Below are 24,765 nucleotides of genomic sequence, written 5' to 3' on the forward strand. Positions count from 1 at the left end.
GGCCGCGGATCACAGTTTATGGCAACCCCGAGCTGAGAGCCCGCGCCTCAGCTCCATCTCTGCAGCTGGCTTCCCTGCTCCGATACCTGGGAGCTCTGCCGCACTCAGGCACCCCCGGTCTTTCTGTGACCCCAAGGGTCCTGAGACCACACTGTCCTGGGAGGATTCCACCCCCCACTTAGCCACTGCAACGACGTCCCTCAGCGGAGCCGACTTCTAAAAGGTCCGATTTTGTGCTCCGCGGCTCTAGCACTTGCCAGAAGCGGCCGACGGAGGCCCCCTCCCCCGCCGTCTATCCTCCCGAATATCGCCTCGGATTCACTTCTCTGCACGTCCTACCTTCCAGTAAGTGGTCTCTTCTCTGTTCAGAGAGTTGTTGCTACTCTCCTCTTCGATCTCCTGTTGAGTTCGTAGGTGTTCAGAATGGTTTGATCCCTATTCAGCTGAATTCCTGAGACCAGACGAAATCTAGGTCTCCTACTCCTCCACCATCTTGCTCTGCCCCCAAATAGATACATCTTTTTACCTGTCAATCCTACCTCAATAAAATGGTTATAATAATAGTAACAATTGCCAATCCACCCAATAAAAAATAGGTAAAATATTTTAACAATACCTTTACAAAGATTCATGAATGTCCAATGAGCACATGAGATAGTGTGTCACTAGTTAGTAGGGAAACGAAAATGAAAAGCATCACCATACACCCACCAGAATGGATGTTTAAAAGTCTGACAGGTCCAAATATTGGCAAGGAAATGGAGCACCTGGGACTCCTTGAAACTTCTGATGAGAATATAAAATGATACAACCACTCCAAAAAATCAAAATCAAATTCATGCACTTTCTCATAAAATGAAACATATGCCTGTTCTGACTCAGCAATTTCATTCCTAACCCAATAAAAATGAAAATATGTACACAAAAAAACTTGTAACCTGAAAATTCATAGCAGATCTATTTATGACACGCAGATCCTGGAAAGATCTCTGCTGTCCAGCCATATGACAGCCAAGAAACAAATTGTGGTATATTCAATCTACTGAACTATAAAACAGAACAGAGTCTTGCTAGCAGGTATAGAAAATAAAACTATTCCTGAGTTTACCAGCAAAAATAGGTTTATTTGGGAATAGCAGAGAACCGCAATTCAGGATAACAAACCTAAAACAAAAACACAGGCAGGTCGGCAGGACAAAGGAGGGGCTGTTGTCAACTGAAAGTCTATTGGACTAAACTGGGAGGTGGAAGTATAGCGGCTTCTCATTGGCTGGGTTGCCGGGGAGGAGGAAATCTTCTTCCCGGGCAGTAAAGTAGTACGCAAAGGGCCCCGAGGAGCGGACGGGTGTCAGCGCTGGCCCTGCTGGCTTCTTGGCTCCATACTAAATGAGGTTCCTTTTATGAATTTTCACACCAAACGAACACGTTTTGCCGAAAAATAACTGGCTGTTTTACTTTTAAGGTCGATATGAGTAATATAAATATTTCTAATTTTTTAAGATAACGCAAGACTCTTCTCTCCTCTCCATCCCCACCAGCCGTTTAGAAGGGTTTCATTCTGACCATCCTATCCATCGCTGTATTCGGCTTGGTCCTGGCGGCTCTAACGAAGTACCGTAGACTGGTGGCTGATAAACAGAGGTTGATGTCTCAGCTCTGGAGGCGGGCAGTCTGAGATCAGGTGCCCGCACGGTCGGGTTTGGCTGAAGCCCCCTGCCGAGGTGTAGACCGTACCCTCGCATAGAGGAAGGAGCTAGCTTGCCCTGTGGCCTCTTCCTAAAGGGCACTAAATCCTGTTTACGGGGCCCTACCCTCATGACCTAATTCCCTCCCAAAGGCCCCATTTCCAAATACCATCACATTGGGATTAGGGTTTCAGCATATGAATTTGGGGACACAAACGCTCAGCCCTTGCCCTGTCTTTTGCTTATCACCCTTCTAATAGTATGAAAGGGCACCTCCCTGGGGCCTTTCCCTAATGGCCAACAACAGCCAACATTTCTGGTTCATTAGCCATTTTATTTTTTAAAAATTTTTTTTATTATTTTTTAAGATTTTATTTATTTATTTGAGAGAGAGAGCATGAGAGGGGGGAGGGTCAGAGGGAGAAGCAGACTCCCTGCTGAGCAGGGAGCCCGATGTGGGCCTCGATCCTGGGACTCCGGGATCATGACCTGAGCTGAAGGCAGTCGCTTAACCAACTGAGCCACCCAGGCGCCCCATTAGCCATTTTATATCCTCCTTGGAGAAATATCTATTCAAATCTTCTGCTCATTTTAATTGGGTTGTTTACCTCCCTTTCACCGACTTTTAAAAATAACAGCTTTATTGAGGTATAATTCACATACCATACAGTTCACCCATTTAAACGTACAATCGAGAGGTTAAGCACATTCACACTGTTGTGCAGCCGTCGTCACCCACAGCCACGCAGGGGGATGCAGGCTGGACTTCCCTCGGGGAGGGCTGCCCAGGACCCTCGGGCCTGTGCCACCGGCCTTCTTCCTGGGCCCTCCTGGTCCGGCCTGCTGGATGAGGGTCCCGCCCCAGACACCAGCGGAGACCGGGCCCGCCCGTCCGTGAAAGGCCTTTGAAATCCTCGCAGAACGATGGCTGCAGGTGCATCCCGCAGACTATGACCCTCTTCAGCCCCTTCAGAACAAACGCCTTTCTCCGATGTCCGGATCACAGAGGGCCTGGTCCTCCCGGCGTCCTAGAGCTGCCCGGAAGTGGCTCTGGGTCGCTTCCGGGGAGCTGGCCCCGCTTCCGGTGTGGCAGCGCCGCTGAGCTTCGCCTGGCCGCTAAGCACCAGACTACGCTCTGCAGGTGCGGGGGCATCTCGGGCTTTGGGGTACGGGGGATGGGGTCGCTCTTTCCGGGCGGAGGCAGCGGACCGCGATATGGCTCCTTGGCCGCTCCATTCGAGAAGCTCTGGAGGCCGATCCGGGGCTGCGTGGGGCGGGGCCCGGCGGCGGGGACCGCGGCTCGTGGGCGGCCGCTCGGCGGCGCGGCAGGTGACCAGGGCCTCCCCGGCGAGCACGGGGCACGACTCCAACCGGGCCGGTCTCTGTCAGCTGCTTCCTCGGGGCCGGTGGCCAGGAGAGCGTCAGCGGGAGGCAGCACGCTAGCCTCCCGGGAGCAGGGTCTGAGCAGCGGGGCGGCCGGGGCAGTGGAAGGCGGTTCCTGATAGGGGCCAGACGCCAGGCAGTTGGGGAAGACCCGCGTTTGGGCAGTGGGTGGTCGTTGACGGGCAGGGCGAGGGGGGCCCTGCCTTCCCGGGAGAACGCGATACGATGAAGCCAGTAAAGGGCCCCCTGTGCCCCCGGGCTCCCCCGCGCTTCGCCGCGCCCCATTTCGCTGTATGGTGAGGACCCTTCCGTGCTCCGCCGAGCTCTGTCCTCTGCGTGTGGCTTGGTCACCTGAGATGTGCCATGACAGTATACTGTCAGGTACTGACAGCTTTTCTCCAGGTTCCACGGTACCTCTTGTCACGTGCCCCTCCTGCCTGCCTCTGTCTGGTTTCTCCTGTGCTGTGGAAACAGTGGGGACTTTGGACAGGCCTGGGTTCTAGTCCTTGGGCAGTTGTGTTGGAGCCTCGGTGTCCTTATTGGCTCCTGCAGAGCCGTTGTGCCGATTCAGAGCTGACTGAGCTTAGGGTGGTTGGTGGCAGCAGCAGTGGCTGTTACCTCCCTGTGTTCTGCGGACTTTTCTTCTTCACTCTTTTCTCCATTATGTGTTTGGAGAACTTATGTGCCCTCTCCTGTTTTCTGGTTCTCTCCTCCTCCCCACCCTGTCTCCCTTCCCTGCCAACTCCTGGCTGGTCTCTTGCCAGGATTAAAGTGGGCCCATCTGCCACCTGCTCTCGGGGCACCTCCCATTACATTGGCTGTCGTAGGTGGTTCATGCTGTCAGCATCTTGAAGGCAGAGGCCATGTTAGTCCTCATTTTCTGGCCCAGAGCACATGGGAGTTACTGGACTTCTCTTCTCCCTGCCCCTGGCAGTTGCAGCTGAGACCTTTCCTCTGGGCTGCTTGATCAAAAAGGAGGAAGCAGCAATGTCTGCCATGGGGACTGCAGCTCCATACCTGCATTACCCTGGTGATAGCCACAGTGGCCGGGTGAGTTTCCTGGGGGCCCAACTCCCCCCAGAAGTGGCAGCAATGCCCCGGCTCCTGGGAGACCTGGACAGGGGCACATTCAGAAAGTTGCTGAAGCTGGTGGTCAGCAGTCTACAGGGAGAGGACTGCCGGGAGGCTGTGCAGCGCCTCAGGGCTGGAGCAGACCTGTCGGAGGAACGTCTGGGGGTCCTCCTCGCCGGCACAAACACACTGCTCCAGCAGGCCATCCGGCTGCCCCCAGCCAGCCTGAAGCCTGACGCCTTCAAGGACCAGCTCCAGGAGCTCTGCATCCCGCAAGACCTGGTCACAGACTTGGCCAGTGTGGTGTTTGGGAGCCAGCGGCTTCTCCTCAACTCTGTGGCTGGGCAGCAGGGGGCCTGGCTGCCCCATGTTGCCGGCATGTGGTGGAGGGTGGACGTGGCAATCTCCACCAGTGCCCTGGCCCGCTCCCTGCAGCCAAGTGTCCTGATGCAGCTGAAGCTTTCAGATGGGTCGGCATTCCGCTTTGAGATCCCAACAGCCAAGTTCCAGGAGCTGCGGTACAGCGTGGCCCTGGTCCTCAAGGAGATGGCCGACCTGGAGAAGAGGTGTGAGCTCAAACTGCAGGACTGACTGTGCTTGCAACCCCATTGCAGTCATCTGGGGAGAGTTGGCGCCAACAGGTGTCCGCAAATAAAGCCTGCCCTTCAGGAGGCATTCCTGAGATGTTTGAATGTAATCATGTCATTGGTCTGTTTAGTTGAGAAAGCTGGATCTTCCCTTTTTATTGGAAATAAAGCAACTATAACAAAGTGTCCTCCTGGGTGGGCGTCAGACTGCACACCCTGCCCTGGCTATTGGCTTTATTACTGGGTGAGGGCATCTGCTGCTGTCGGGGGGCCATGTGTGGTTCTGGTTTGGTTGCCATTGGGTGTCCAGGTCAAGGCCTTTTTGTGGACACTGTGGTCACTCAGCCTGGCCTCATGTAGCATCTGCTCATTTGCTTTTGTGAACATCTCATTTTCCTGTCTTACGTCGTTGACCTCATGGAGCCAACATTCTAGTGGTGAGGGGGAGACATTACAAAATGCATAATACAAAATGCCTGGCAAAGCTTGTCAGAGGAGGGTAAGTGGTGCAGAAACAAAGCAGGGGGGTGGCCCCTGGGTGGCTTGGTCTCTTAAGCATCTGACTCTTGATTTTGGCTCATGTCATGATCTCAGGGTCCTGGGATCAAGACTGTGCTCAGCAAGGGGTCTGCTTGAGATCTGTCCCTGTGCCCCTCCTCCCACTCACGCTCTCTTTCTCTCTAAAATATTTGCAAAAGGAAAAAGAAAGAGGGGCACCTGGGTGGCTCAGTCAGTTAAATGTCTACATTGGGCTTAGGTTATGATCTGGAGGTCCTGGGATGGAGCCCTGTGTCCCACTCCCTGCTCAGCGCCCCTAGCCCCCACTCCTGTTTCTCTTTATCTCAAATAAATAAATAAAATCTTAAAGTAAAAAAACAAAGAAAGAAAAGAAATAGAGCAGGGTCCCAGGACGGGAGGCAGGATTATGGAAGAGCTGGGCTGTCATCCTAAATTGGGTCATGGGGTGGGGACATGGTATATGAGCAAAGACTTGAAGGAGGTAGGGGAGCAGAGCAGTGTGAGGGCACAGCCCGAGCAGCTGTGGCTGGGTGAGGGGTGAGTAGAGGGTGTGGAGGGAGGGCACGCCCCCGGGGGCCTCTGTGAGAACTTCGGCTCTACTCTGAGCAGAGTGGGTGTGATCTGACAGTTGCTCCAAAAGGATCTCCCTGGATGCTGTGTTGCGAGCATAGTAGAGCACAAGGGCAGGGGTTGGGAGCCTGGTGGAGAGGCTGTTGCCAGGGTTGAGGTAGAGTCGGGGAGAGGGGGACAGGGGCCTCTCCTGGGATCCTCTGAGTGGGTGTCTTAGGCAGCTCGGCTGCCATAACAAAATACCCTAGATTGAGTGGCTTTAGCAACAGAATTCTATTTCCTCACAGTTCTGAAGGCTGGTCAGAGGCCTGCAGACAGCCTTTCCTCAGGCCACGTGCATGTGTGAGAGAAGAGAGCTCTCTCTTCATCTCCTTAAGGACACCAGTCCTGTTGTTGGGTCGGAGCCCCACTCTACTTAACCTTAATCACCTCCCTGAAGGCCCCATCTCCATAAACAGTCACACCCAGGGTTAGGACTTTAACGTGAACTTGGAGGGGAACACAATTCAGTACTTCGCAGTGAGAATGTGCAGGGTGGAGGGGAGCGGGATCTCTGCTGGGTGCCTCCAGGGTGGGAGTGTTCAGGCCTGTGGCCAGTGTTGCACTTTCCAGCATAACCGCCCCCCAGGTAGGGGACGTGGGTCCTGCTTTTTGCAGAGATGTTTGCTGTCAGTCTGCGTTCCCCTGGCGGTGTCACCACCTCCATGGTCTCTCCGCTAAGCAACCAGCTCACAAGTCTTGGAGGATAAATGGGCCTGAGCAGCCTGTAGGAACTTCCCCTGAAAAACAGCTCATGAGCCCTGCCCTTTCCCAGAACCCCCTTCCTGCCCCCCTGCTCTGTGCTGGGGCCCCATCGAGGGCAGAGCACTCCCACCCTCGCAGTTAACCCTTCTCCCTCCGAGTCAGGGTCATGGCAATGTGGGTGTGGGAGACTGAGGACAAAAGGTGGGGTGGTGCTGCACACGCAGGGGTAGGGTTTCAGAGGCTGAGCTCCCAGGTAGAGCCCCCAGGTGGGGCCCAGGCCTGGCTCAGCTGAGGGGCGCAGATTCTGTCTCCTGCAGCATCAGTGGTCATCCGGGGCCCTGCTGCTCCGAGGATGGGAGCTGGACTGGGCCATCCAAGCTGCCGTTTGGCCCACGTACTTGCTGAGCACCATGTCCGCCCACCCAGTGATGGAGGCCTTCTTTGCCAAGTATGTCTATCGTGACCATTAGACATGTTCAGGGAATACAAACTCAGGGTACGTTTGGGGAAAAAAAAAAAAGTAAAAGCAAACAAGAAAAAAGAATTTCAAAGTCCTTTTGCCCATAGACAGCCTCGGAAACCGACGCACACTGTGTCTGCATCTGTGTGTGTGGTAGCTCTGTTCACTTCCTGAGTGTGACCGCTGTGGCTGGTGGCTGTAGGACGTACCCTTCCCCTTGGCAGGTGTGCTGTGTTCCTTTAGACACAACAAACAAAACACCACAGGCTGGGCAGCTTCAACATCATTCATTTCTCACAGCTCTGGAGGCTGATGGTCTGGAATCAGGGTGCTGGCATGGCCGGGTTGCAGACTTCTCGCCATGTCCTCACAAGGTTCCAGAGGTGAGGGAGCTCTCTGGGGGCTCTGAACTCATGACCTAATCACATCCCCAAGGCCCCAACCCCTCATACCATTACATTGGGCATTAGGGTTTCAACATACAGATTTTGGAGGTGAAGGGGGTGACACAGACCATAATGGCTGTTTTTTTCCCCCCTGTTAAAAATCACAGTGATGGTTAGTGGTAAAACCATTTTATGTAACTGAAACCGTTTAGAAATGGGGACAAAGGAGGCAGAATGTGAACATTTTAAAGCCCTTGATATCACTGTCCAGCTGTGACCCAAAATACATTCTCAGTACAGGTTTCTCAATCACCCCTTACAGGCCAGTCCCTGGGCAGTGCAGCCGCGAGCAGAGGTGTTACAGGTGTAACGGCAAATGCCGAGCACCGGTCTACGTACCGCACGCGTGTCCACCCACTAACTCACAGGTTGAAGCTTCCCCACTTCACGGAGGTCAGAGGCTTGCCCCAAGTCAAACAGCTGATGGGTGAGCTAGGGTGGTCAGCCTTCCCTCCTGACCCGGACGGGGCTGCCCTGTTGGCAGTGTCCTCCATCTATTGACTGCAAGAGTGACCATGGAGGCTGGCTGGAGGAGCAGTGAGTATCACCCGGGGGGCTTCAAGAGGCTGTCCCTGCCGGCTCATGTGGACACACCTTTAGGGTTGTGAGCCGTTGAGATTTAGGGGCTTCTGCTATGCAAGATTACTGGAATTTGGCTGGTGCAACCAGGAATAGAGACCTAGGGTCTGAGCCAGGCTTCTATGTCCCGGCGAGTGCTCCGAGCTCTGCTGCCACCACAGGGCCACGTGGCTGGGCCTCCATGGTTCTGAGTTATATGCCGAGCAGAGAGGAGAGGCACTTCCCAGGCCATGCCATTGTTGGCATCTGTGAGAACATGCACAGCTCCTTCCCGAGAGGCCCTTGGAGCACACTTGGAGCCCCTCAGCACTTGCAGGGAGAAGGCACTTTTCCACTCCCACATGGGCCGACGGAGGTGCAGAGTTCCAGGAGTCGCCCAGTGGGCAAGCACCCGGACTAGCACTTCCTTTCTCTGCCCAAGGGGCACAGAGGCCTACCCCCCCCGTCCTTGTGCCCCTGGCTGGGGTGGTCTGGCAGGTTGTCTCCACAGCTGTGTTGGTGCGTCCACTCTGCAGTCCCCTGGGACGGCCCTGGGCCCTCGAAGGTACAGCATCTGGTCACACACCCTCTGCTCCTGGCGGGTTCCGGACACTCTGCGCACTCACCAGCCGCCTCCCAGAAGGCGCGGTCTGTGCTGCTGCTTCCAGTCAGTAACAGTAGGGGCGGAGCACTGTCCTCCATCCTTGGCAGACACGGTGGCGCTAAGCACGCTGTCCCTCCCACGGCAGCTGCAGGGCGGCCCCTCCCTCCACTCCCCTGCTGCTCCGCAGAGCCGCTGTGGCAGGTGCCAGCCGGGAGTGACCATGCCAGCTTTGCAGGTCACAAGGATGCTGTCGGCTCTGTCACTGTTGCTTGAGAGCAGCCAGGCGCTACGTGAGTCAACAGGCACAATCACATTCCAATAAAAATTTTCTTACTGGTGTTGAAATTTTAATTTCATGTGTCACAAAATCACTTTAAGCCATTTAAAGGCCACCGTTACCTCATATGAAACCAGGTGGCAGATGGATGGTGGCTCTGCTCTGCTTCCCTCAGCCCAGCTCTTGGCAGGCTGGGGTGTGTGGACCCTGTGTGCCCAGAGCAGCTGTCCACCCTCATCTGTGGTCAGTCCCTACCACTGACCGGGCTCCAGGTGCACCTTTGTCCCCGGGCCCGCACAAGGCCTTGTACAGAATGGACATTCTGGAATGGACATTCACACCTGAAGAGTACCATTTTCTGGATCTTTTTCAGATCTCTCTGGAAACCTTTTTAAAAAAATAATCCCCACTCAACGTGAGGCTTGAACTCACAACCCCGAGATCAAGTCTCACACTCCACCACCGGGCGCCCTCCAGACACCCCTCTGTGGAAACTCGATGCCAGTGGGTTTCCTCTCTTCCCTGAGTGTTGAACAAGTGAATCCTGCACTGGGGGAGCATCCAGGCTTTGAGGTCGGGACGTTAGACAAACATTCCCTAGGCTCTGAGTGCAAGCCACACACACTGTGTGAACTCACTTGGGCTGTGCACCCCCCACCCCTTCGTGAAGCTTCCAGGAAGCTCGGTGGTTCCAATCCAATGTCATACATCAAAACTTAATCTAGTAATTGAGTAAAAAGCAGTTTTGGGTCAAAATTATGGGTTTATTGCCTCCAAAAGAGAAATCCAAGGTAATATCTACTCTGAAACAGAGTTCTGGATAGTCTTAAAAATGCTTGTTATAGTCACTGGAGCCCAAATTGGGAGCTACAGCTTGAAAACAGAATGCAGTATCCCAAAGCTTGCACTACCCTAACAGGTGGCCTTCCTCCACTCCCTCTCTGCAGAGAGCCACCAGAACGCGTGAGGTGTGCAGACACTCTTCCCGGGATCTCACGCCCCTGCATCTCAAGTGCTGAGGCAGTTTGATTTCAGAGTCTTGCTGAGCAGGCCAGTAGGACGCTTCTCTTCCACACAGCTGCAGCTAAGAAAGGACCCCTCACCCTGTACTTCTGCAGTTGAGACTCTGGACTGGAATGTTAAGACTTTAGGTTTCTCTCTATTGAATTTTTGGTTGTATTGGGACATTTAAGTGAACAAACCACACTAAGAATTGAGGTCATGGAGTTTCTACCCAAGTTAACAAGGCCAGCAAGTGTGAACTTGGCTTGCGTCGTACAAGTGGGCCAGCTGTGTTCCAAAAAACTTTATATTCATTCACACTGAAATGATTTCGATATAATTTTCAAATGTCACAAAATAGTCTTTTTTTCCCTTTTTAGCTTTTAAGCCTTTTAAGAGGTAAACTGAGGTACATCAGTTTTAAAGAGTTTATTTGAGCAAACATGGACTGGAACCAGGCTGTGGCCACCTGAAAAATCAGAGTTCTGTGCTGGGAAGAGACAGGGGAGAGGTTTTCACAGAGAAGACTGCTTATGGCTGTTTGTGATTGGTTGTTCTTAAATTTCATTTTCTCAGATGAGTGCACTTAGAGGAATCGACTCCAGCCTAGATTTTGGTCAGCTTATGTAGCTACCAAGGCATGAGAGCCACCCCGTCTAATGGCCTCCGTGTTCCAGCCCCTGATCTAGGACCATGTCAATCCAAAGAGAGAATCCAGAGGCTGGAGATGATTTTGGTGGAATCCTCTGGCCCTCTCTGGCTGGCCTGGAGTTGCTGTTACAGGACAGCATCATGCCCAGGTTGGAATCTGGAAGACTTCATGTAACTTCCCGGGAAGTGGCCGAGAGAGGGTTCCCTTCTGGGGATGGCACAGTGACCAAACTGCAGTCCCTGGTCCTCTTGCACTGACCCTTTTGGACCTAAGTTCTGGGTGGGGTAGGGACAGCTGGAGGGGCAGTTACAACTGAAATGGGCATGGGCACAATGATTTCATAGTGTCCTGGTACCTGGAGAAGGGACACCTCCAAAGGGGCAGGTACAGGCCATGGGCACAATCTTCAACCCAAGAACTAGCACTGCAGCCTGAGAACACACTGAACTTTGTGCCTGGCTAAGCAGCCGTGGCTGGTGATTGGGCTGAGATCCTGGTCCATGTGCTAGAAACACAGAAACCCACACAGACCTGACCATCCCGAACTCTGCTGTTCCCAATTCCAGAAAGTTCTGGAACCTCCCACTGCAAACACAGGGACCAGTCAGCCCTTTCTTCACCTGATACAAATCCATAACCTGCTATTGGTTATCAGCCATCAAGGCTGTGTCTCAGGGACCTACCTACAGGCTTAGCCAGACCGGTGTGACGGTGACCCAAATCAAGTGTTGCCATAAATCCCGAAGTGACTGACCTGTGTCCCTCTGGGTTACCTTTCTGTATGTGGGATGGGGAGGAGGGTTCATTGACCCCAATTTTGCTCATGGTAACTGGCAAGGACACCAAAGATCGACAGGTCTAGAGTGAGTGGTAGTGGGCAGTAGCCAGTCTGAATAAGACTTCTGGTCCCCTCCAACTTTTGGTGAGTCCAGGACCCTAGGGCAGGGCCACTATCCACACCGTGGTTAGCCTCACACTGCTGGTGAGCAGTCTGTCTCCATCTCCACCAGCCTCTGGGAAAAGGCAACATGCTCATCTGTCAGTTTCCAGACCCTCCCAGTTCTGGCAGTTTATGGCAGGACGAATTCAGAGAAGTACGGTAAGCAGCAGGAACAGTACACACCCTGGCCTCTGGGTGGCATCTGCTGGGCTCCCGTGAGCTCTTCCTGCTGAGGCCAGGTCTGCACTGGGTTTGGCTGGAGATGCCGCCTGGGGTCTCAGTGTGGGAGGGGGGAGGCTCTCTTACACAGTTCAATTCTTATGATCACCCTGTAACAATGCTGATAAGCAGAGAGACTCTGGATTTCAAGGACAGTGACATCCCAGAGTCACAGAGCAGGTCCCTGGGCCCGGGTGCAATTCCTGGAGTCCTGCGCTGATCCGAGCTCCTCTCTGAACAGGCCAACACTGGGCCCTCCGGCTGTAACCCCGGGTTGCTCTGGTGGGGCGGGAGAAAGGGGTTCTAGGCACCTTCCTCTGGGCTTCCACTAGCACGAGCTAACACATCCTGACTGCTGAAGCCAACCTGAGGGACCAGTGCACAGGGAAGACTTTGGGTAACTTCTAGGCTACCTGTCTGGCAAAGCTCACAGGCCTTTTCCCGTGATCTTCCTTATCCATAGGACTGAGGGTCTTCCCTCTGTGAACTCGAAACTCTACACATGTGCACCCTGACTCGAGGGACACAGGCTTTGCTGAGTGGGCTAAGGTCACACGTTCTAGCAAAGGAACATCCACTTTATATGAATTTAGACATTTTCTTTAAGAGGGTAATTTGGAATCTATCCCCACGTTCTAAATTCTTGTTAGTATAAATGATCCCATGTAAAATACGTAAAGTTAAGGCTGTAGGTTTATTCACATTTATGCACATTTATAAAGATAAGTAGTCTATCCCATGTGAATTTTCTGATGCTGAGTAAGCCTTGAGCTCCGATTAAAAGCTTTGCCGCATTCGTTACATTTGTAAGGTTTCTCTCCGGTGTGAATTCTCTGATGTATAATGAGATGTGAGCGCCACCTGAATATTTTCTCACATTCATTACATTTATGCAGTTTCTTTACAGTATTGACCTTTTTACGGCTCACGTGGGTAGAAGCTTCCAAGGTATTCCCGTACTCATGATACCACTGGGCCCGGGTGTGGATCCTCTGATGCTCGATAAGATAGGAGCTCCGACTGAAGGCTTTCCCACACTCGCTACATCCGTAGGGCTTCACTCCTGCATGGATTATCTGGTGCTGGAAAAGGGTTGAGTTTTGACTGAAGGCTTTCCCGCACTCAGTACACTTGTAGGGTCTCTCCCCAGTGTGGACCCTTTGATGTATCGTGAGCTGTGTGCTCATACTGAAAGCTTTTCCACATTCGAGGCACTCGTAGGGCTTCTCTCCCTTATGGATTCTCTGATGGTAAATGAGGCTTGAGCTCTGGCTGAAGGCTTTTCCACAGTCACTACACTCGTAGGGCTTCTCTCCAGTGTGAATTCTCTGGTGCTGAATTAGGTGTGAGCCCTGGACAAAGCCTTTCCCACATTCCTCACACTTAAATGGTTTTTCTCCAGTGTGAGTTCTCTGGTGGCGAATAAGCCGTGAGCTACAACCAAAGGCTTTTGCACACTTGTTGCATTTATAAGGTTTCTCTCCAGTGTGGGTCAGCTGGTGCTGACTAAGGCGAGACACCCACCTGAAGGCCTTTCCACACTCGTCACACTTAAATGGTTTCTCTGTAGGGTGGATTCTCTGATGTGCAACAAGGCTGGGGCCATCTGGGTTCCTTGGAAGTTGAGGTTTGTCCCCAGCGTGCATCCGCTGGTGCTGAGCCAGGGTTGAGCTCTGGCTGAAGGCCTTCCCACACTCCTGGCACTGGTAGGGCCTCTCTCCAGTGTGGGTCCTCTGGTGTCTGACCAGCTGGGACTGCTGGCTGAAGGCCTTCCCACACTCTCGACAGCCATAGGGCCTCTCCCCCGTGTGGACCCTCTGGTGGTGGATTAGGCTGGAGCTCTGACCAAAGGCCTTTCCGCACTCCTCACACCTGTAGGGCTTCTCTCCAGTATGAATTCTTTGATGCTGAATAAGTTTTGAGCTCAGACGAAAGGCTTTTCCACACTCGATGCATTTGAATGGCTTTTCTCCAGTGTGGATTCTCTGATGCTGATTAAGCTGTGAGCACAACCTGAAGACTTTCCCACACTCCTCACATTCATACGGCTTCTCTCCATGGCAGTTACTTCCGTGTTTCCCCTGTAAACAATCAGGTAATTTTTTTTTGCACTCTGGACATCTGTTAGGTTTCTTCTGTGTATTAATTTCTTGATGCAGAGCAATGTCTGAAGTAGATCTGAAACTTGTGCCACACATGTCACATCTTCGGACTGTCCCTTCGGCAGCACCTCCCTGACTTTTGCCAGGCTGACAACCCAGGTCGCCACTGCTCTCCAGCTCGCCACATCCCTGGACACCCTCCTTGGCAAAGGTCTTCCTGGGAGCCACAGTCCCTGTGTTCAAGCGGTTTTTCTGGAGGAGGGAGCTTGGCTTACTCTCTGACCAGACCTCAGAATCAGAGGTGTCTCTAAAGCTAGAACTCTGAGGAAAGCCCTGTGGGGGGCTTCTGACCATCGCCACATAGGGTTCTGATTTTAGAACATCCATGTCCTCACAGGCCTGCTCACCTGCAATCCCAACTGCAGAATCTGAAAGAAACAGGAGATAAAATGCCCTTATCCCCTGTGCTTAGAGGGACAAAGACCTCTCTAAGGGGATGGGGGCTGCACATCATCCCTGGGAACTAAGCTCCCTGCCAGGACGGGCTGCATCAAGCAAGGATACACCCACATGGGAAAACACTACCAGGGGCGCCTGGGTGGCTCAGTCGTTAAGCGACTGCCTTCGGCTCAGGTCATGATCCCAGGGTCCTGGGATGGAGCCCCTCATCGGGCTCCCCGCTCAGCAGGGAGCCTGCTTCTCCCTCTCCCACTCCCCCTGCTTGTGTTCCCTCTCTCGCTGTGTCTCTCTCTGTCAAGTAAATAAATAAAATCTTCAAAAAAAAAAGAGAAAAAAAAGAAAATACTACCAGAATCATGCCTCTGACAGTTTTCAAAATTTGGTTTCATTAATACTTTTTACTTTATGCATACATTCAACGACTGTGTACTCCTGTGTGTGGGTATGTGAGGAGAGGTCCATCCTGTGGGGAACTGGGAGGAGTGAAATCCATAAAGCAGCAGCGAGCCTGAGAGCCTGGCAAGTGTGGCCAGCGGCTCCTGGATCCAGAGGAGGTGGAGTGAGGGTAAGATGGACTGAGAACTATGAGTGGGGGGACAGGCAGGCTCTAAGGAAGAGAAGGCTGGACAGCTGCTGAGGGGCACACCAGGGGTGAGCCTGAGGGGGCAGGGCTCTGAGCAGGACCCCAGGCCTTAACTCTGCTTCCTCCAGCTGCTGCCTAGCCACCTCTGATGCACACCTGACCGTGCACATCCATTGCTTGTGGGCCCCTCAGCTTCCAGGAGGCCACACCATACTGCCTTCTTGTTCCCTTGGGGTTCCGGAGGCTCTGTCTACCCCTGCCTGCCCCCCACGAGGCCTTCCTGACATCCGCCTTCCTTTTGGACTCTCCATGTAAGTGTCAGTCTCTCTCCTACTCTAGAGTCTCAGAGAGTACCTTTGCTAAAGTCAGACACCTCCTTGGCGTCCGTGATCACGCCCAGGGTCATAACTAGCATCACAACCAACTTCATAACCAGTGTGATAACCAGTTATAAGCAGGCCATTACTACCCCACAGCGAAACCCTCCAGGGCTCGTTACAGGGTTCCTGGTGGTTCCTAACATCAGTGCCCTCTCCAGCTCCAGGGATCTGCAGTTCTCGGTTGGTCCTGGGTGAGGCAAAGGCCATCACACACTGAGCATTTTCTGTGGGTAAGGAACACTTAGTTCCCAGCCATTCCTCAATGAGTCTTCATGACAATCCAGAGAGGTCAACAGTGGAATCACCACCCCACAGATAAGCAATCTGTGGCTCCCCAGTCACATAGCTAATGAGAGAATCAGGAATGGACCCAGGTCTGTTCCCCCAACACTTGCCCTTTCGACCTCTGTGCCCTTATGACACGGGGTATCTCCTGCCTGGTCCTCGATGTACAATCACACACCCCTCCACAGGGCAGGACTGGCCATGTGGTGCTGGCTCATTCAGCCCTCTGCCCAGGCCTCCCTCTGCTCTGGAGATGAGCAAATAGAAAGTACTGCTCTCCACCGCCTCCTGCTGGAAAGCAGAGGCCTCTACGGACACCAGGGAAGAACATGGTGATGTCTGTAGTTGTGGGGTGGGGACCTCCTGCTCGCACGAGGAAAAAGACAACCCCACGTGGCTAAGCAGCCACAAACCCCCCCGACCCCGCTGGAGTCGGCCTCCATCTGGTTCCCTACAACCAAGTCTAAGAACCCGCCCTACACACCAGGCCCCAGTGCCAGCCTCAGGGGGCGTCCCCTCAGGCTCAGCTTGTACACGCTCCCTCTCTGGGGGTCCACATCACATCCTTGGGGACCCCTAACTGCAGCCCAGAGTTCTCACCCTCCCCTGGAACTTGAGAGCTCTTCTCCACAGCTCTAGATAACCTCTGAAGAGATACAAGCACATGTTAAAAAACAGCCTCATTCTGGAAGTGGTTTTCCCTCAGAGAACAGATGTGTGTCCCTGCAGGCTCTGCACCCTCGTCGCTCTGGGCCACTCCTCAATTATCTGCTGCACAAGTCTGACACAAGTAACACCTCTGGGCACATGCATTTTTCTAACACGCTCCACACGTTTTCATCTGCCAGGCCGGGCTCCTGCCCCGGGCTGTCAGGCTCAAGAGCAGGTCTCCATCTCACCATGGGGATGTTTTCTTTGCTGCTGCCTCATCACCATAAAGACCATTTGCTGCATATAAACCCCCTGAACTACCCAATTCTGCTAACTCCAGCTAGCTTTTCTGCCATGGTACCCTCTTTGAAATCTACCCTCCACCTTGAAAATATTTAATAGTGGCTGGGTTTTAACTGGGCTAGCCTACAGCTTTACCCCCTTCCCAGGAAGGATCAGGAAGGGGCCTCAACAGGAAGGCAGGGCCTTCAATTACAGAGCCAAGGATGCTGGGGGCTGGGGTCAGGGCTCCCAACACTCCTGCCCATACCTTTGCTGCCTTCCACACGACGATGCGTGTGACGATGCTTTACAGAGACTTCAGGACTCCAGGCCCTTCCGGGTAGGAAGAGCACAACCCTTAACTGTCACAGTGTGGGGGCACCTGGGTGGCTCAGTCATTAAGCATCTGCCTTCGGCTCAGGTCATGATCCCGGGGTCCTGGGATCTAGCCCCGCATCAGGCTCCCTGCTCTGCGGGAAGCCTGCTTCTCCCTCTCCCACTCCCCGTGCTTGTGTTCCCTCTCTCACAGTCTCTGTCAAATAAATAAATAAAATCTTAAAAACAAAAACAGTAACTGTCACAATCTGATTCTCCAACTTGCTTCTAGCCAGCCAGGGACCACAGCATGGGCGCCAGGCCCTGCTCTGCTGCAGCAGTGACCGCAGGACACGGCAGTTAGCAAGGATTCCTTTCTGTGGCTGGGATGCATGCGATCCCCACTTCCCTGACCAAACTGGGCAACATGTCCGCCAGGGAGGCTCAGACAAGGCTGGAGGCGATGGCATCTCTTCAACAAAGCCCAGTGGGAGTCAACGCTGTGAGGTGGCAGGTGCCCCTGTTATGGGCTGACTGTGCCCCCCAAAAAGAAGTGCTGAAACTCCAACCCCAGGACCTCAGAATATGACCTTATTTTGTAAACAGGATTGTTGAGACCATGTTAAGATGAGGTTGCAATGAAGTAAGGAGAGACCTTACTCTATAACCCTTTATGACTGATACCCTTTCAAGAAGACATGGGGAAGCCAGCTGACGATGGAGTCAGCTACTGGAGTGACACAGACACAAGCCAAAGAACACCTGGGGCCACCAGAAGCTGGAGGAGGTAGGAAGGATCATCCCCTATAGGTTTCACAGGGGACAGGAACCTCCTGATGCCTTGATTTTGGACGTCTGGCTTCCAGAATTGTGAGATGATTAATCTCTGTGGTTTCAAGCCTCAAGTTTGTGGTGCTTTGTTACAGCAACCCCAGGATACTACCACAGCCCTGCAGCCTGATCTGAGAGGGCCCCAAGAAGTTCTGGAGGGAGCTGGTGGTGGGAGGGAGGGAAGTGATATTTGCCTGAGAAGCTGCTAAGAGCCAATCTTGGTGCTTCCCCTTGGATCCATACCTTTGCACCTTTGCTTAATAATAACATTAGTAAAATTAGAAATTGAACAACACGTGACTTAAAAACAAACTGTTTCTGCTGTAACATGCAAAAACGTCCCTGCCGTTCTGTAGTTCAGTCTCTCCCAATGCAACCCCACGACTGGGCTATGCTCTGTCAGTGGGCCCACTTGTGGCCCCATGGTGTTCACAGGCATCCCAGCAAGCCTGCTTGGTCGGTCCCTGGGGTCCATCTCCAGCTGCCCACCCTCTCAGCCCTTGCTGGGCATGGGTTCTCTGAACACCTCCTCACCCATCCCCAGAAGCTTCTCAGGCCTGAGCCTCACCTGTAAGGAAGGTTCTTGCCCCCTCTCTCCCCTCGACTCCCTTCAGGTCAAGGACCCATGGCTCCTGCCCTTGTTCCAGCCGGGAGATCAGCTCAGGCTTGAAGACCAGGAACCCTGCTGTGGGGATGGCAGAGAAGGGGACTGTGTCAGTACGGCTGAGGGTACAGCACAGAGCCCAGCACCCTTGGTTTCCAGGAGGAAAGAGGCAGGGGGCTACTGCAGCACAGGCAGAGCCTCCGAAGGGAGCATCAGGGGGTGAGGGTCTGGACACAGTGGCCCTCTCTGGCCAAATCGGTCCAGCTCCTGAGGTTGGACAGTGAGATGCCTGGACTGCCAGCCCATCGCCATCCACAGTAGGGCCAGAATCCTCAGGGAATCTGACACCAAAGAGTTGGCAAAGAGCAGACCAGCTCTAGTCCAGGGAGAAAGCAGCCAGCACTTCCCTCAGCAGAGATGGGCTGTCCCCCAGTTCAGAGGGTTGGAACGTTCCAGGAGGTAGAGTGGCCAAGAAGCAAGACAAAAACAACAAAAATAAACCAACAAATGAATAGATTTTAATTCAGAAGGTGCTAAGGTCTGACCCTCACCTGGCTTCCCCCATTTCATGTCCTTGTGCAAAGCCCTGGGGGCCTCAGCAGACTGCAGAGTGGCACCCACCTTCCAGGGTCACCAGCCCCCACACCGGGGGACCATGCTGTGGCGTGCTCCCAGCCCATCCAAGGGCTGGGCAAGCCCTCTGGTAAGGGCTTCCCTCACGTTTCTGGCTGTGGGGATGGAGGAGGGCAGGCAGAGAGACCCTAGAGGATAAAGGCTTCAAATGTACACAGGAGCCCACGTTCAGTGGGAAACACGTGTTCTCTCCAAGTACACATGGAACGTCCACAGAGAAACATCCTTGGGCCAGCCAGGAAGGGAGTCATGGCACCATCCACACTGTGCCCCCAACCAAAATGCAACTGGATAGGAAGATAATCACATGACCTCAAAACTATCAGCTACCTGAAAACTAATTACTAAGTGGTAGCTATATTTACTATCGGTCAAACTCGTGGTATAAAGCTGAAGCAGTACTTACAAATAAGATTTTACATTTTTAAATACATTTACTAGAAATGAGAAAGATAAAACACAAATGAGGTAAGTATTAAATTCAAGAAGTTGGGAGCAAAACAACACAGCAAACCCAAATAAATAAAAAAGGAAGAAAATAATAAAGGTGGGGTGGGATACAATGAAGAGAGAACAAAGGCAACACCCCCTACCCCCAAAGAAAGATCAGCAAAAGCAAACACTGGTTCTTTGAAAAGACCAACATGACAGTCTTGTGGCAAAATCAATCAAGGTCACCACAGTGAAAAAATAAAAAAAACAAAGGAAACAACTACACACATGATACAGACTAAAAATAGAGTGTTGTGAACAAATAGACCATAAAGCACCTGAAAATCTCAACAAACACATTAACTTATAGGAATACTAAAAATGACAAAATTAGCACAAAAGGAAATTCACAAACTTGACAGACTATTATTCACTAAAAAAACAAACCAAGGGCCCAAGGCCCAGATGGTTTTACAGGTGAGTTCTACCAAAAACTGAAATTCCACCTACCTAAATTCTTCCAGAAATTAAAAAGATAGCAAAAGCTGCCCAGTTCATCTTATAAAACTCATATGCCAAGTGCCATTTGCCAAAAATATATAAGAACGATTCACAAAAATAATAAAGTCCAATTCACTATGAACAGGGATGAAAAATCTGAAATACTGCCTCAGTCCAAAATGATATCAGAGTTTATATGCAAAATATAATCTAAGTAGGGTTTATTCCAAAAATACAAAACATCAATATAATTTACTAGACTAATGAACTTAAAAAGAATCACACAAATTCTCAATTGATGCAGAAAAAGAATTTGAAATTCAATGTACTTCTTTCTTTTTTTTTTTTAAAGATTTTATTTTTTAAGTAATCTCTACACCCAACGTGGGGCTTGAACTCACAACCCCATGATCAAGAGTTGCATGCTCCACTGACTGACCCAGCCAGGCGCCCCCCCTCCGCCATGTACTTATGATTAAAAACAAAACTCCTTAGCCACTTTCTTCTGATTTTAATTAGATGTATTCCCTTTATTCTTTTTTAAGAAAAGGTTTTTTGTTTTCTTTTTTTAATTTCTTAAAAATGTTTAAAGTAATCTCCACTCCCAATGTGGGGCTCAAACTGACAACCCTGAGATCAAGAGTTGCACATTCCACCGACTAAGCCAGCCAGGTGCCCCTAGAAGTATTCCCTGTAAAATGATGAACAAAGCAGGCCTGCCCACATCAGTCCTGTCTAACACAGCACTGTGGCTCTGGCCATGGCTAAAGGCTGGGACCCTGCGGGACCGAGAGGGAAACCACCGCATGCTCAGCTGCAGGTGCCTCCTCCTAGAATACAGCACCAGACTAGCAGGAAGTTTAACAAAGTTGCCAAATACAAGATCAACCCCCCAAAACCAACAGCATTTCATACAGCAACAATAATCAGTTAAAAACATAGCAACATGAAAAAGATACATTCACAAAACAAGCAAAAACAAAGCATTTAGAAGGTACCAGACCACTCTGGAGAAAATCCCAGAACTCTAACAAAGTACACAGAAGGTAAATGGAATAAATGGAGACACATTCCACAGTCTTGGATGGGAACAGTTAATATGAGAAAGGTTAGTTCTTCTCTCGTGAGTTTTACAAATTTAAAGCACCCCCAATAAAAATTCCAGGTCCAAGAATTGAAAAACTCACTTACTCTATATTTATATGAAAGAATTACCCCATTACCCATGAGTAGGTAAGTGAAGTTTTAAAAAGAACAAAAACGAACATAGTAATAATAATAAAAAAAAGTTTGGCAAAAAAAAAAAGAAAAGAAAAAAGAACAAAAAGGGGAGGTTGTCCTACCAGGCATTAAGACACACTACAAGGCCAGCTCAGAAACACACTGTCACACATGAGACAAGAAAGGTAGCTCTTAGGATGGGCTCCTACTTAACTCCGGGCACAAATGTGGAGCCCAGATCTAAACAAGAAAATAAACTCCTAAAGTCCACAGGAGAACACAGACTGTCTCTATGACCTTGGAGTAGAAAAGAACTTTCAAATAAAATTTCAAAAGTACAACCCATAAGGCAAAAACTAATGGATTTAATTTCATTAAAATCTGACCCCACAAAGCTAACAAACATAAAAGCATGGGAAAAGGTATTTACAATGCACAGAACTCACCATAACACCTCCCAGGGTCAGCTCCTGATCTACAAAGACCCACAGCCCCTTATCCCCAGCTTCTGACAAGGGCCTGGCTAAGTGGGTGCTAACCAATGATGCAGGGGGAGGGGTCCCAAGATGCAGCCTCACCTAGTCCAGCCACACTGCTGTGGTTCTCCAGCATTACCTCCTTGTAGAGGGCCCTCTGGCCAGGGTCCAGACACTGCCACTCCTCCCTCGAGAAGTGTACGGCCACATCACCAAACGTCACAGCCTCCTGAAAAGACATACACCAGCACCCCAGGGAACCCTGGGTGCCAGCCTCATTCTGGCTCCACCTCATGGTGTGTCTCAGGCACATGATTGGGTGAGACAGTCACCAGGCCCCTTTGGCTCTAAAAATCAAGGGGAGGGGCAGTATGGAGGAGGAGGAGGGAGCCAGATCATGGTGATCTACAAACCTCCCCCCCCCCCCCCCCCCCCCCCCCGTAAGGGCCTCCAGCAGGCCCCAATCTGGGCAGGGTTTTGCTCACTCCCTTGAGGGTGGGCATGCCTGAGCCTGGCAAGGGCCACAAGGGGCCAGTGGAGGGTAGGTTCCCAGAGGAAAAGGTAGGGGCCCTCACAGGACAAGTGAGGAAATGGAGGCAGTTAGACTCCTACCATGAGGCTCGGTGGGTGGGCATCCATGTGTCCTGGCCGAGGGACCTGTTGGCAGTTATGAAAGGGTCAGAGGTCAGGGTGCTGGAGGACCCCTATCCTGAATTCCAGGCTTACTGAGAGGGTACTGTGTTCTCCGAACCTTTACTTCTAACCCCAGATGTTCTTCGGCAGGGACATAAGGTGGAGCCAAAGTGGCCACAGCATTTGAGCATCTGCCCCCCTGAAGCTCTGTTCATCCTTCAGAGTGTGTGAGGTGTGCGAACCACTCCACAAACAGAAGGGGGGTGCCACCTCCGCCAGGTGCTAGACTAAGCAGTGGGGACACAGCTGTGCACAACGCACAAGAACTCTGCCTTCATGAAGCAGTCTTTAAACAACCATGCCAACACAACATTCCAACCATGACCATGGCCCAGGGGAAGAAACTCTGAAAGCACACTGAAACGAGGAAACTCTGGTTTGGTTTGATGGGTCCCAGAGGAGCTAAAACTAGACCAAGGCGATGGAGGTGGGGAGGGCACTAAAGGCACCAGGGAAAGGCATGTGCAGAGAGACTGAAGCAAGAAGGAATAGGGCGGAATGAGTCAGTGGAGCTGGTCACAGGCAGCAAGGGGAAGTGGTGGTGTGACTGGGGGATGGGACCAGAACAATGGATTACAGGAAGAAGCGCAGCGGATACAGGAACCCCCGCCGCCTATATAAACTTGGCCCCCTCCCCAGGTCTTCCCCTAGGTCTGAACGAGAAGCGGACTTCCTGGGGGAGCTTCTGGCTCAGAAAGTGGCTTGTGGGCGGGAGCCCCAGGTTCTGGGTACAGTGAAGCTGATCCGCTGGTCCCCAGTAGAGAAAAGCAAGCCCTGAGCAACAGCCAGAATTCAGAGAAGGCAGACAGCCCACCCTACCCAAGGCACAGTCCTTTTTGCCACTGTCTCTAAACTTAGGTCTTCCACCGGCAGTAAATGAGAGAAAAGGAGGACCCGAGAAGCTGTGGTTATGCAGAGAGGAGGATCCCGCCTGGAGCAGGCCCAGAGCTGGTCGGGAGGCCGCGGGTACGGTGCCATGCAACCGGGCCTGCAGGGCTCGGCCAAACGCCTCCTCCCCGCTGGCCGAGGCGGCCGCAGCTCGACCACCACCCACCCCAGGCGCCCACGGCCTCCCCAAGCCGCTCGCGCCACCCGCGCTCCCCCGCGGGGAGGCAAGGGAGGGCGGGGCCCGCAGTGCCGGTGGCGGGAGGACGCGGGGATCGGCCAGCTGCCACTCCGCCCGAGGCCGAAGACCACGTAACCGCCTAGACCCGCGTCGCGCCCGACGCACCCACTCACCCTCCCCGTGGACCGCCCGAGGCTCGAAGCGCGCGACAAAACCGGAAACGGGCCTTCGACGCACGCTCCCGCTCCGTCTCACAGACTTCCGGTTGTTCTGGGCGGCTCGGAGGCTCGGCCGTCTCGGTGGTTCCCAGCCTAGGGGCCGGGGCACTGGGGAAGGGGCGGGGCCGGAGCGCCCGCGAAAGTGGTCGTGGGCGGGGCCCGGGGAGGGGAGGGGCCAGAGTGGAGGGAGGGGCGGGGCCGGGGTCTCAGCCCCGGGACGTGAAGGACACGCAGGCCAAAGGGCGGAGCGGATCCCGGCGAAGCAGGTGGAAAGCCTGGGGTCGCCCCGGCCGGGCCCCGCCTACCTCGGATCACCTCGGGGGCGCTGGTCCCCGCACCGCATCTGTGCCCGGGCTTTTCTATAGAAGGCTCCCTATGGGCACGTTCCAGGCACCGGACAGCGGAGAATCCCAGACCCGGGGCAGAGAGGGCACGGGGGAGCGGCCAGCTGGGGAGGAGGGTAGAGAAACCGAGTGGAAACGGCCGGTGTTCTCTGGGTGGATGGGGGCACTTGGTCCAGGCTTAGGGCACCGTTAGGGCAGGGCGGGCGGCTCAAGGAACCTACAGCGGAGGTGAGGCGCCCCCGGGAGGCGGGAGGGGCGGGGCGGAGAATGCGCAGAACTTTTCCGGGGGGAGGGACCTAACACCCGACTCGTCGACGACCCGAATCCTGGGGTCCCTGACAGCCGCAGTGAGATCTGGTTGCAAACCCGGGGAAGAAAATGGGCGGAGTCAGCTCCCCGCCCCCACTCCGAGGGGTGGTCCCAGGGAAAAACGGGCCTTGCCGGGTCCTCCTGAAAGACCATCTGCTTTCCCGTGCCTCGCGGTCTTAGCGCTCGCACCGTGCGCCCCAGCAGCTCCGAACTCAGCTCTACCAGCCCCACACCCTCTCTGGTTACGCTCAGGGAGCATCTGTGCAAAGGATGCATAAACCAGTGAATGGAGAATAGGGAAGGACTGGGAACAATGCCAACTTCCCAGTCGCCCTCCAGGTCCTAATCCCCAACCAAGCGCTTCCGGGAGGAAGCCTGGGTGCGCTGAGCACATTGGTGGTCCCGACCTACTGGGAGCGAGTCTTCACACCGCAGGATCCCAAGGTGGGAGGGTCCCGGCCCCTGGCTGGCGAGCTCAAATTGGGTGGGCGGGGTTACGCCCCGGATGATACAAGGGGCAAGACGAGGAGCCAAAGCTGACACTTGGGTCTACAGACCCTCAGGACAGAGCTGTGTCAGCCACCATGAGAGCCTGGCCCAGAGTGTCCACCAAGCCCACACCTGGGCAGTGTTGGGGTGGAGATACCAGGGTGCTGAGGCCCT

At 53.1% G+C, this 24,765-nt stretch overlaps 2 protein-coding genes and 1 long non-coding RNA gene across 10 annotated transcripts; 2 read left to right on the plus strand and 1 right to left on the minus strand.

Annotated features, from left to right (window-relative positions):
- The first annotated feature begins 2,729 nt into the window (after positions 1–2,729).
- Positions 2,730–4,909, plus strand: COMMD5 (COMM domain containing 5). The gene is made up of 2 exons (XM_025871405.2): positions 2,730–2,826; positions 4,003–4,909. The coding sequence occupies exon 2, from the start codon at positions 4,056–4,058 to the stop codon at positions 4,728–4,730; it is 675 nt and encodes a 224-aa protein (XP_025727190.1). The 5' UTR covers positions 2,730–2,826; positions 4,003–4,055; the 3' UTR covers positions 4,731–4,909.
- A 1,974-nt stretch (positions 4,910–6,883) lies between these two features.
- LOC112823520 (uncharacterized) lies at positions 6,884–12,527 on the plus strand. Its single transcript, XR_012378399.1, has 3 exons — positions 6,884–7,402; positions 7,728–8,002; positions 9,852–12,527. It is a non-coding gene; the product is annotated as an uncharacterized lncRNA (long non-coding RNA).
- Positions 12,393–24,532, minus strand: ZNF7 (zinc finger protein 7). Of its 8 annotated transcripts, none has more exons than XM_073893446.1 (5): positions 24,514–24,532; positions 22,085–22,129; positions 21,575–21,701; positions 18,174–18,290; positions 12,393–14,247 (listed from the first exon to the last, which is right to left on the minus strand). In XM_073893446.1, the coding sequence occupies exons 2-5, from the start codon at positions 22,109–22,111 to the stop codon at positions 12,449–12,451; spliced, it is 2,070 nt and encodes a 689-aa protein (XP_073749547.1). In that variant the 5' UTR covers positions 22,112–22,129; positions 24,514–24,532; the 3' UTR covers positions 12,393–12,448. The 8 variants fall into 8 exon arrangements, with proteins under 8 accessions (XP_073749547.1, XP_073749546.1, XP_025727173.1 ...); XM_073893445.1 differs by having other exon boundaries at positions 21,575–21,734; positions 24,514–24,530; XM_025871388.2 differs by lacking the exon at positions 24,514–24,532 and adding an exon at positions 23,405–23,525.
- Positions 24,533–24,765: the final 233 nt, after the last annotated feature.

Source organism: Callorhinus ursinus, unplaced genomic scaffold (assembly GCF_003265705.2).
Source record: "Callorhinus ursinus isolate GAN/ISIS: 27379988/994484 unplaced genomic scaffold, GSC_fseal_2.0 scaffold5, whole genome shotgun sequence".
In the NCBI taxonomy this organism is placed as follows: Eukaryota; Metazoa; Chordata; class Mammalia; order Carnivora; family Otariidae; genus Callorhinus; species Callorhinus ursinus.

Bases quoted from the DNA above. Each gene is read 5' to 3' on its own strand.
- COMMD5 (XM_025871405.2), top strand. From the start codon at position 4,056: ATGTCTGCCATGGGGACTGCAGCTCCATACCTGCATTACCCTGGTGAT.
- ZNF7 (XM_073893442.1), bottom strand. From the start codon at position 23,143: ATGGCACCGTACCCGCGGCCTCCCGACCAGCTCTGGGCCTGCTCCAGG. The intron at 21,735-22,084 runs GTAGGAGTCTAA...GCTGGCACCCAG, and splicing joins CCCACCCACCGAGCCTCATG to GGTTCCCTGGGGTGCTGGTG. The intron at 14,248-18,173 runs GTGAGGCTCAGG...TGTTTCTTTCAG, and splicing joins GGCAAGAACCTTCCTTACAG to ATTCTGCAGTTGGGATTGCA.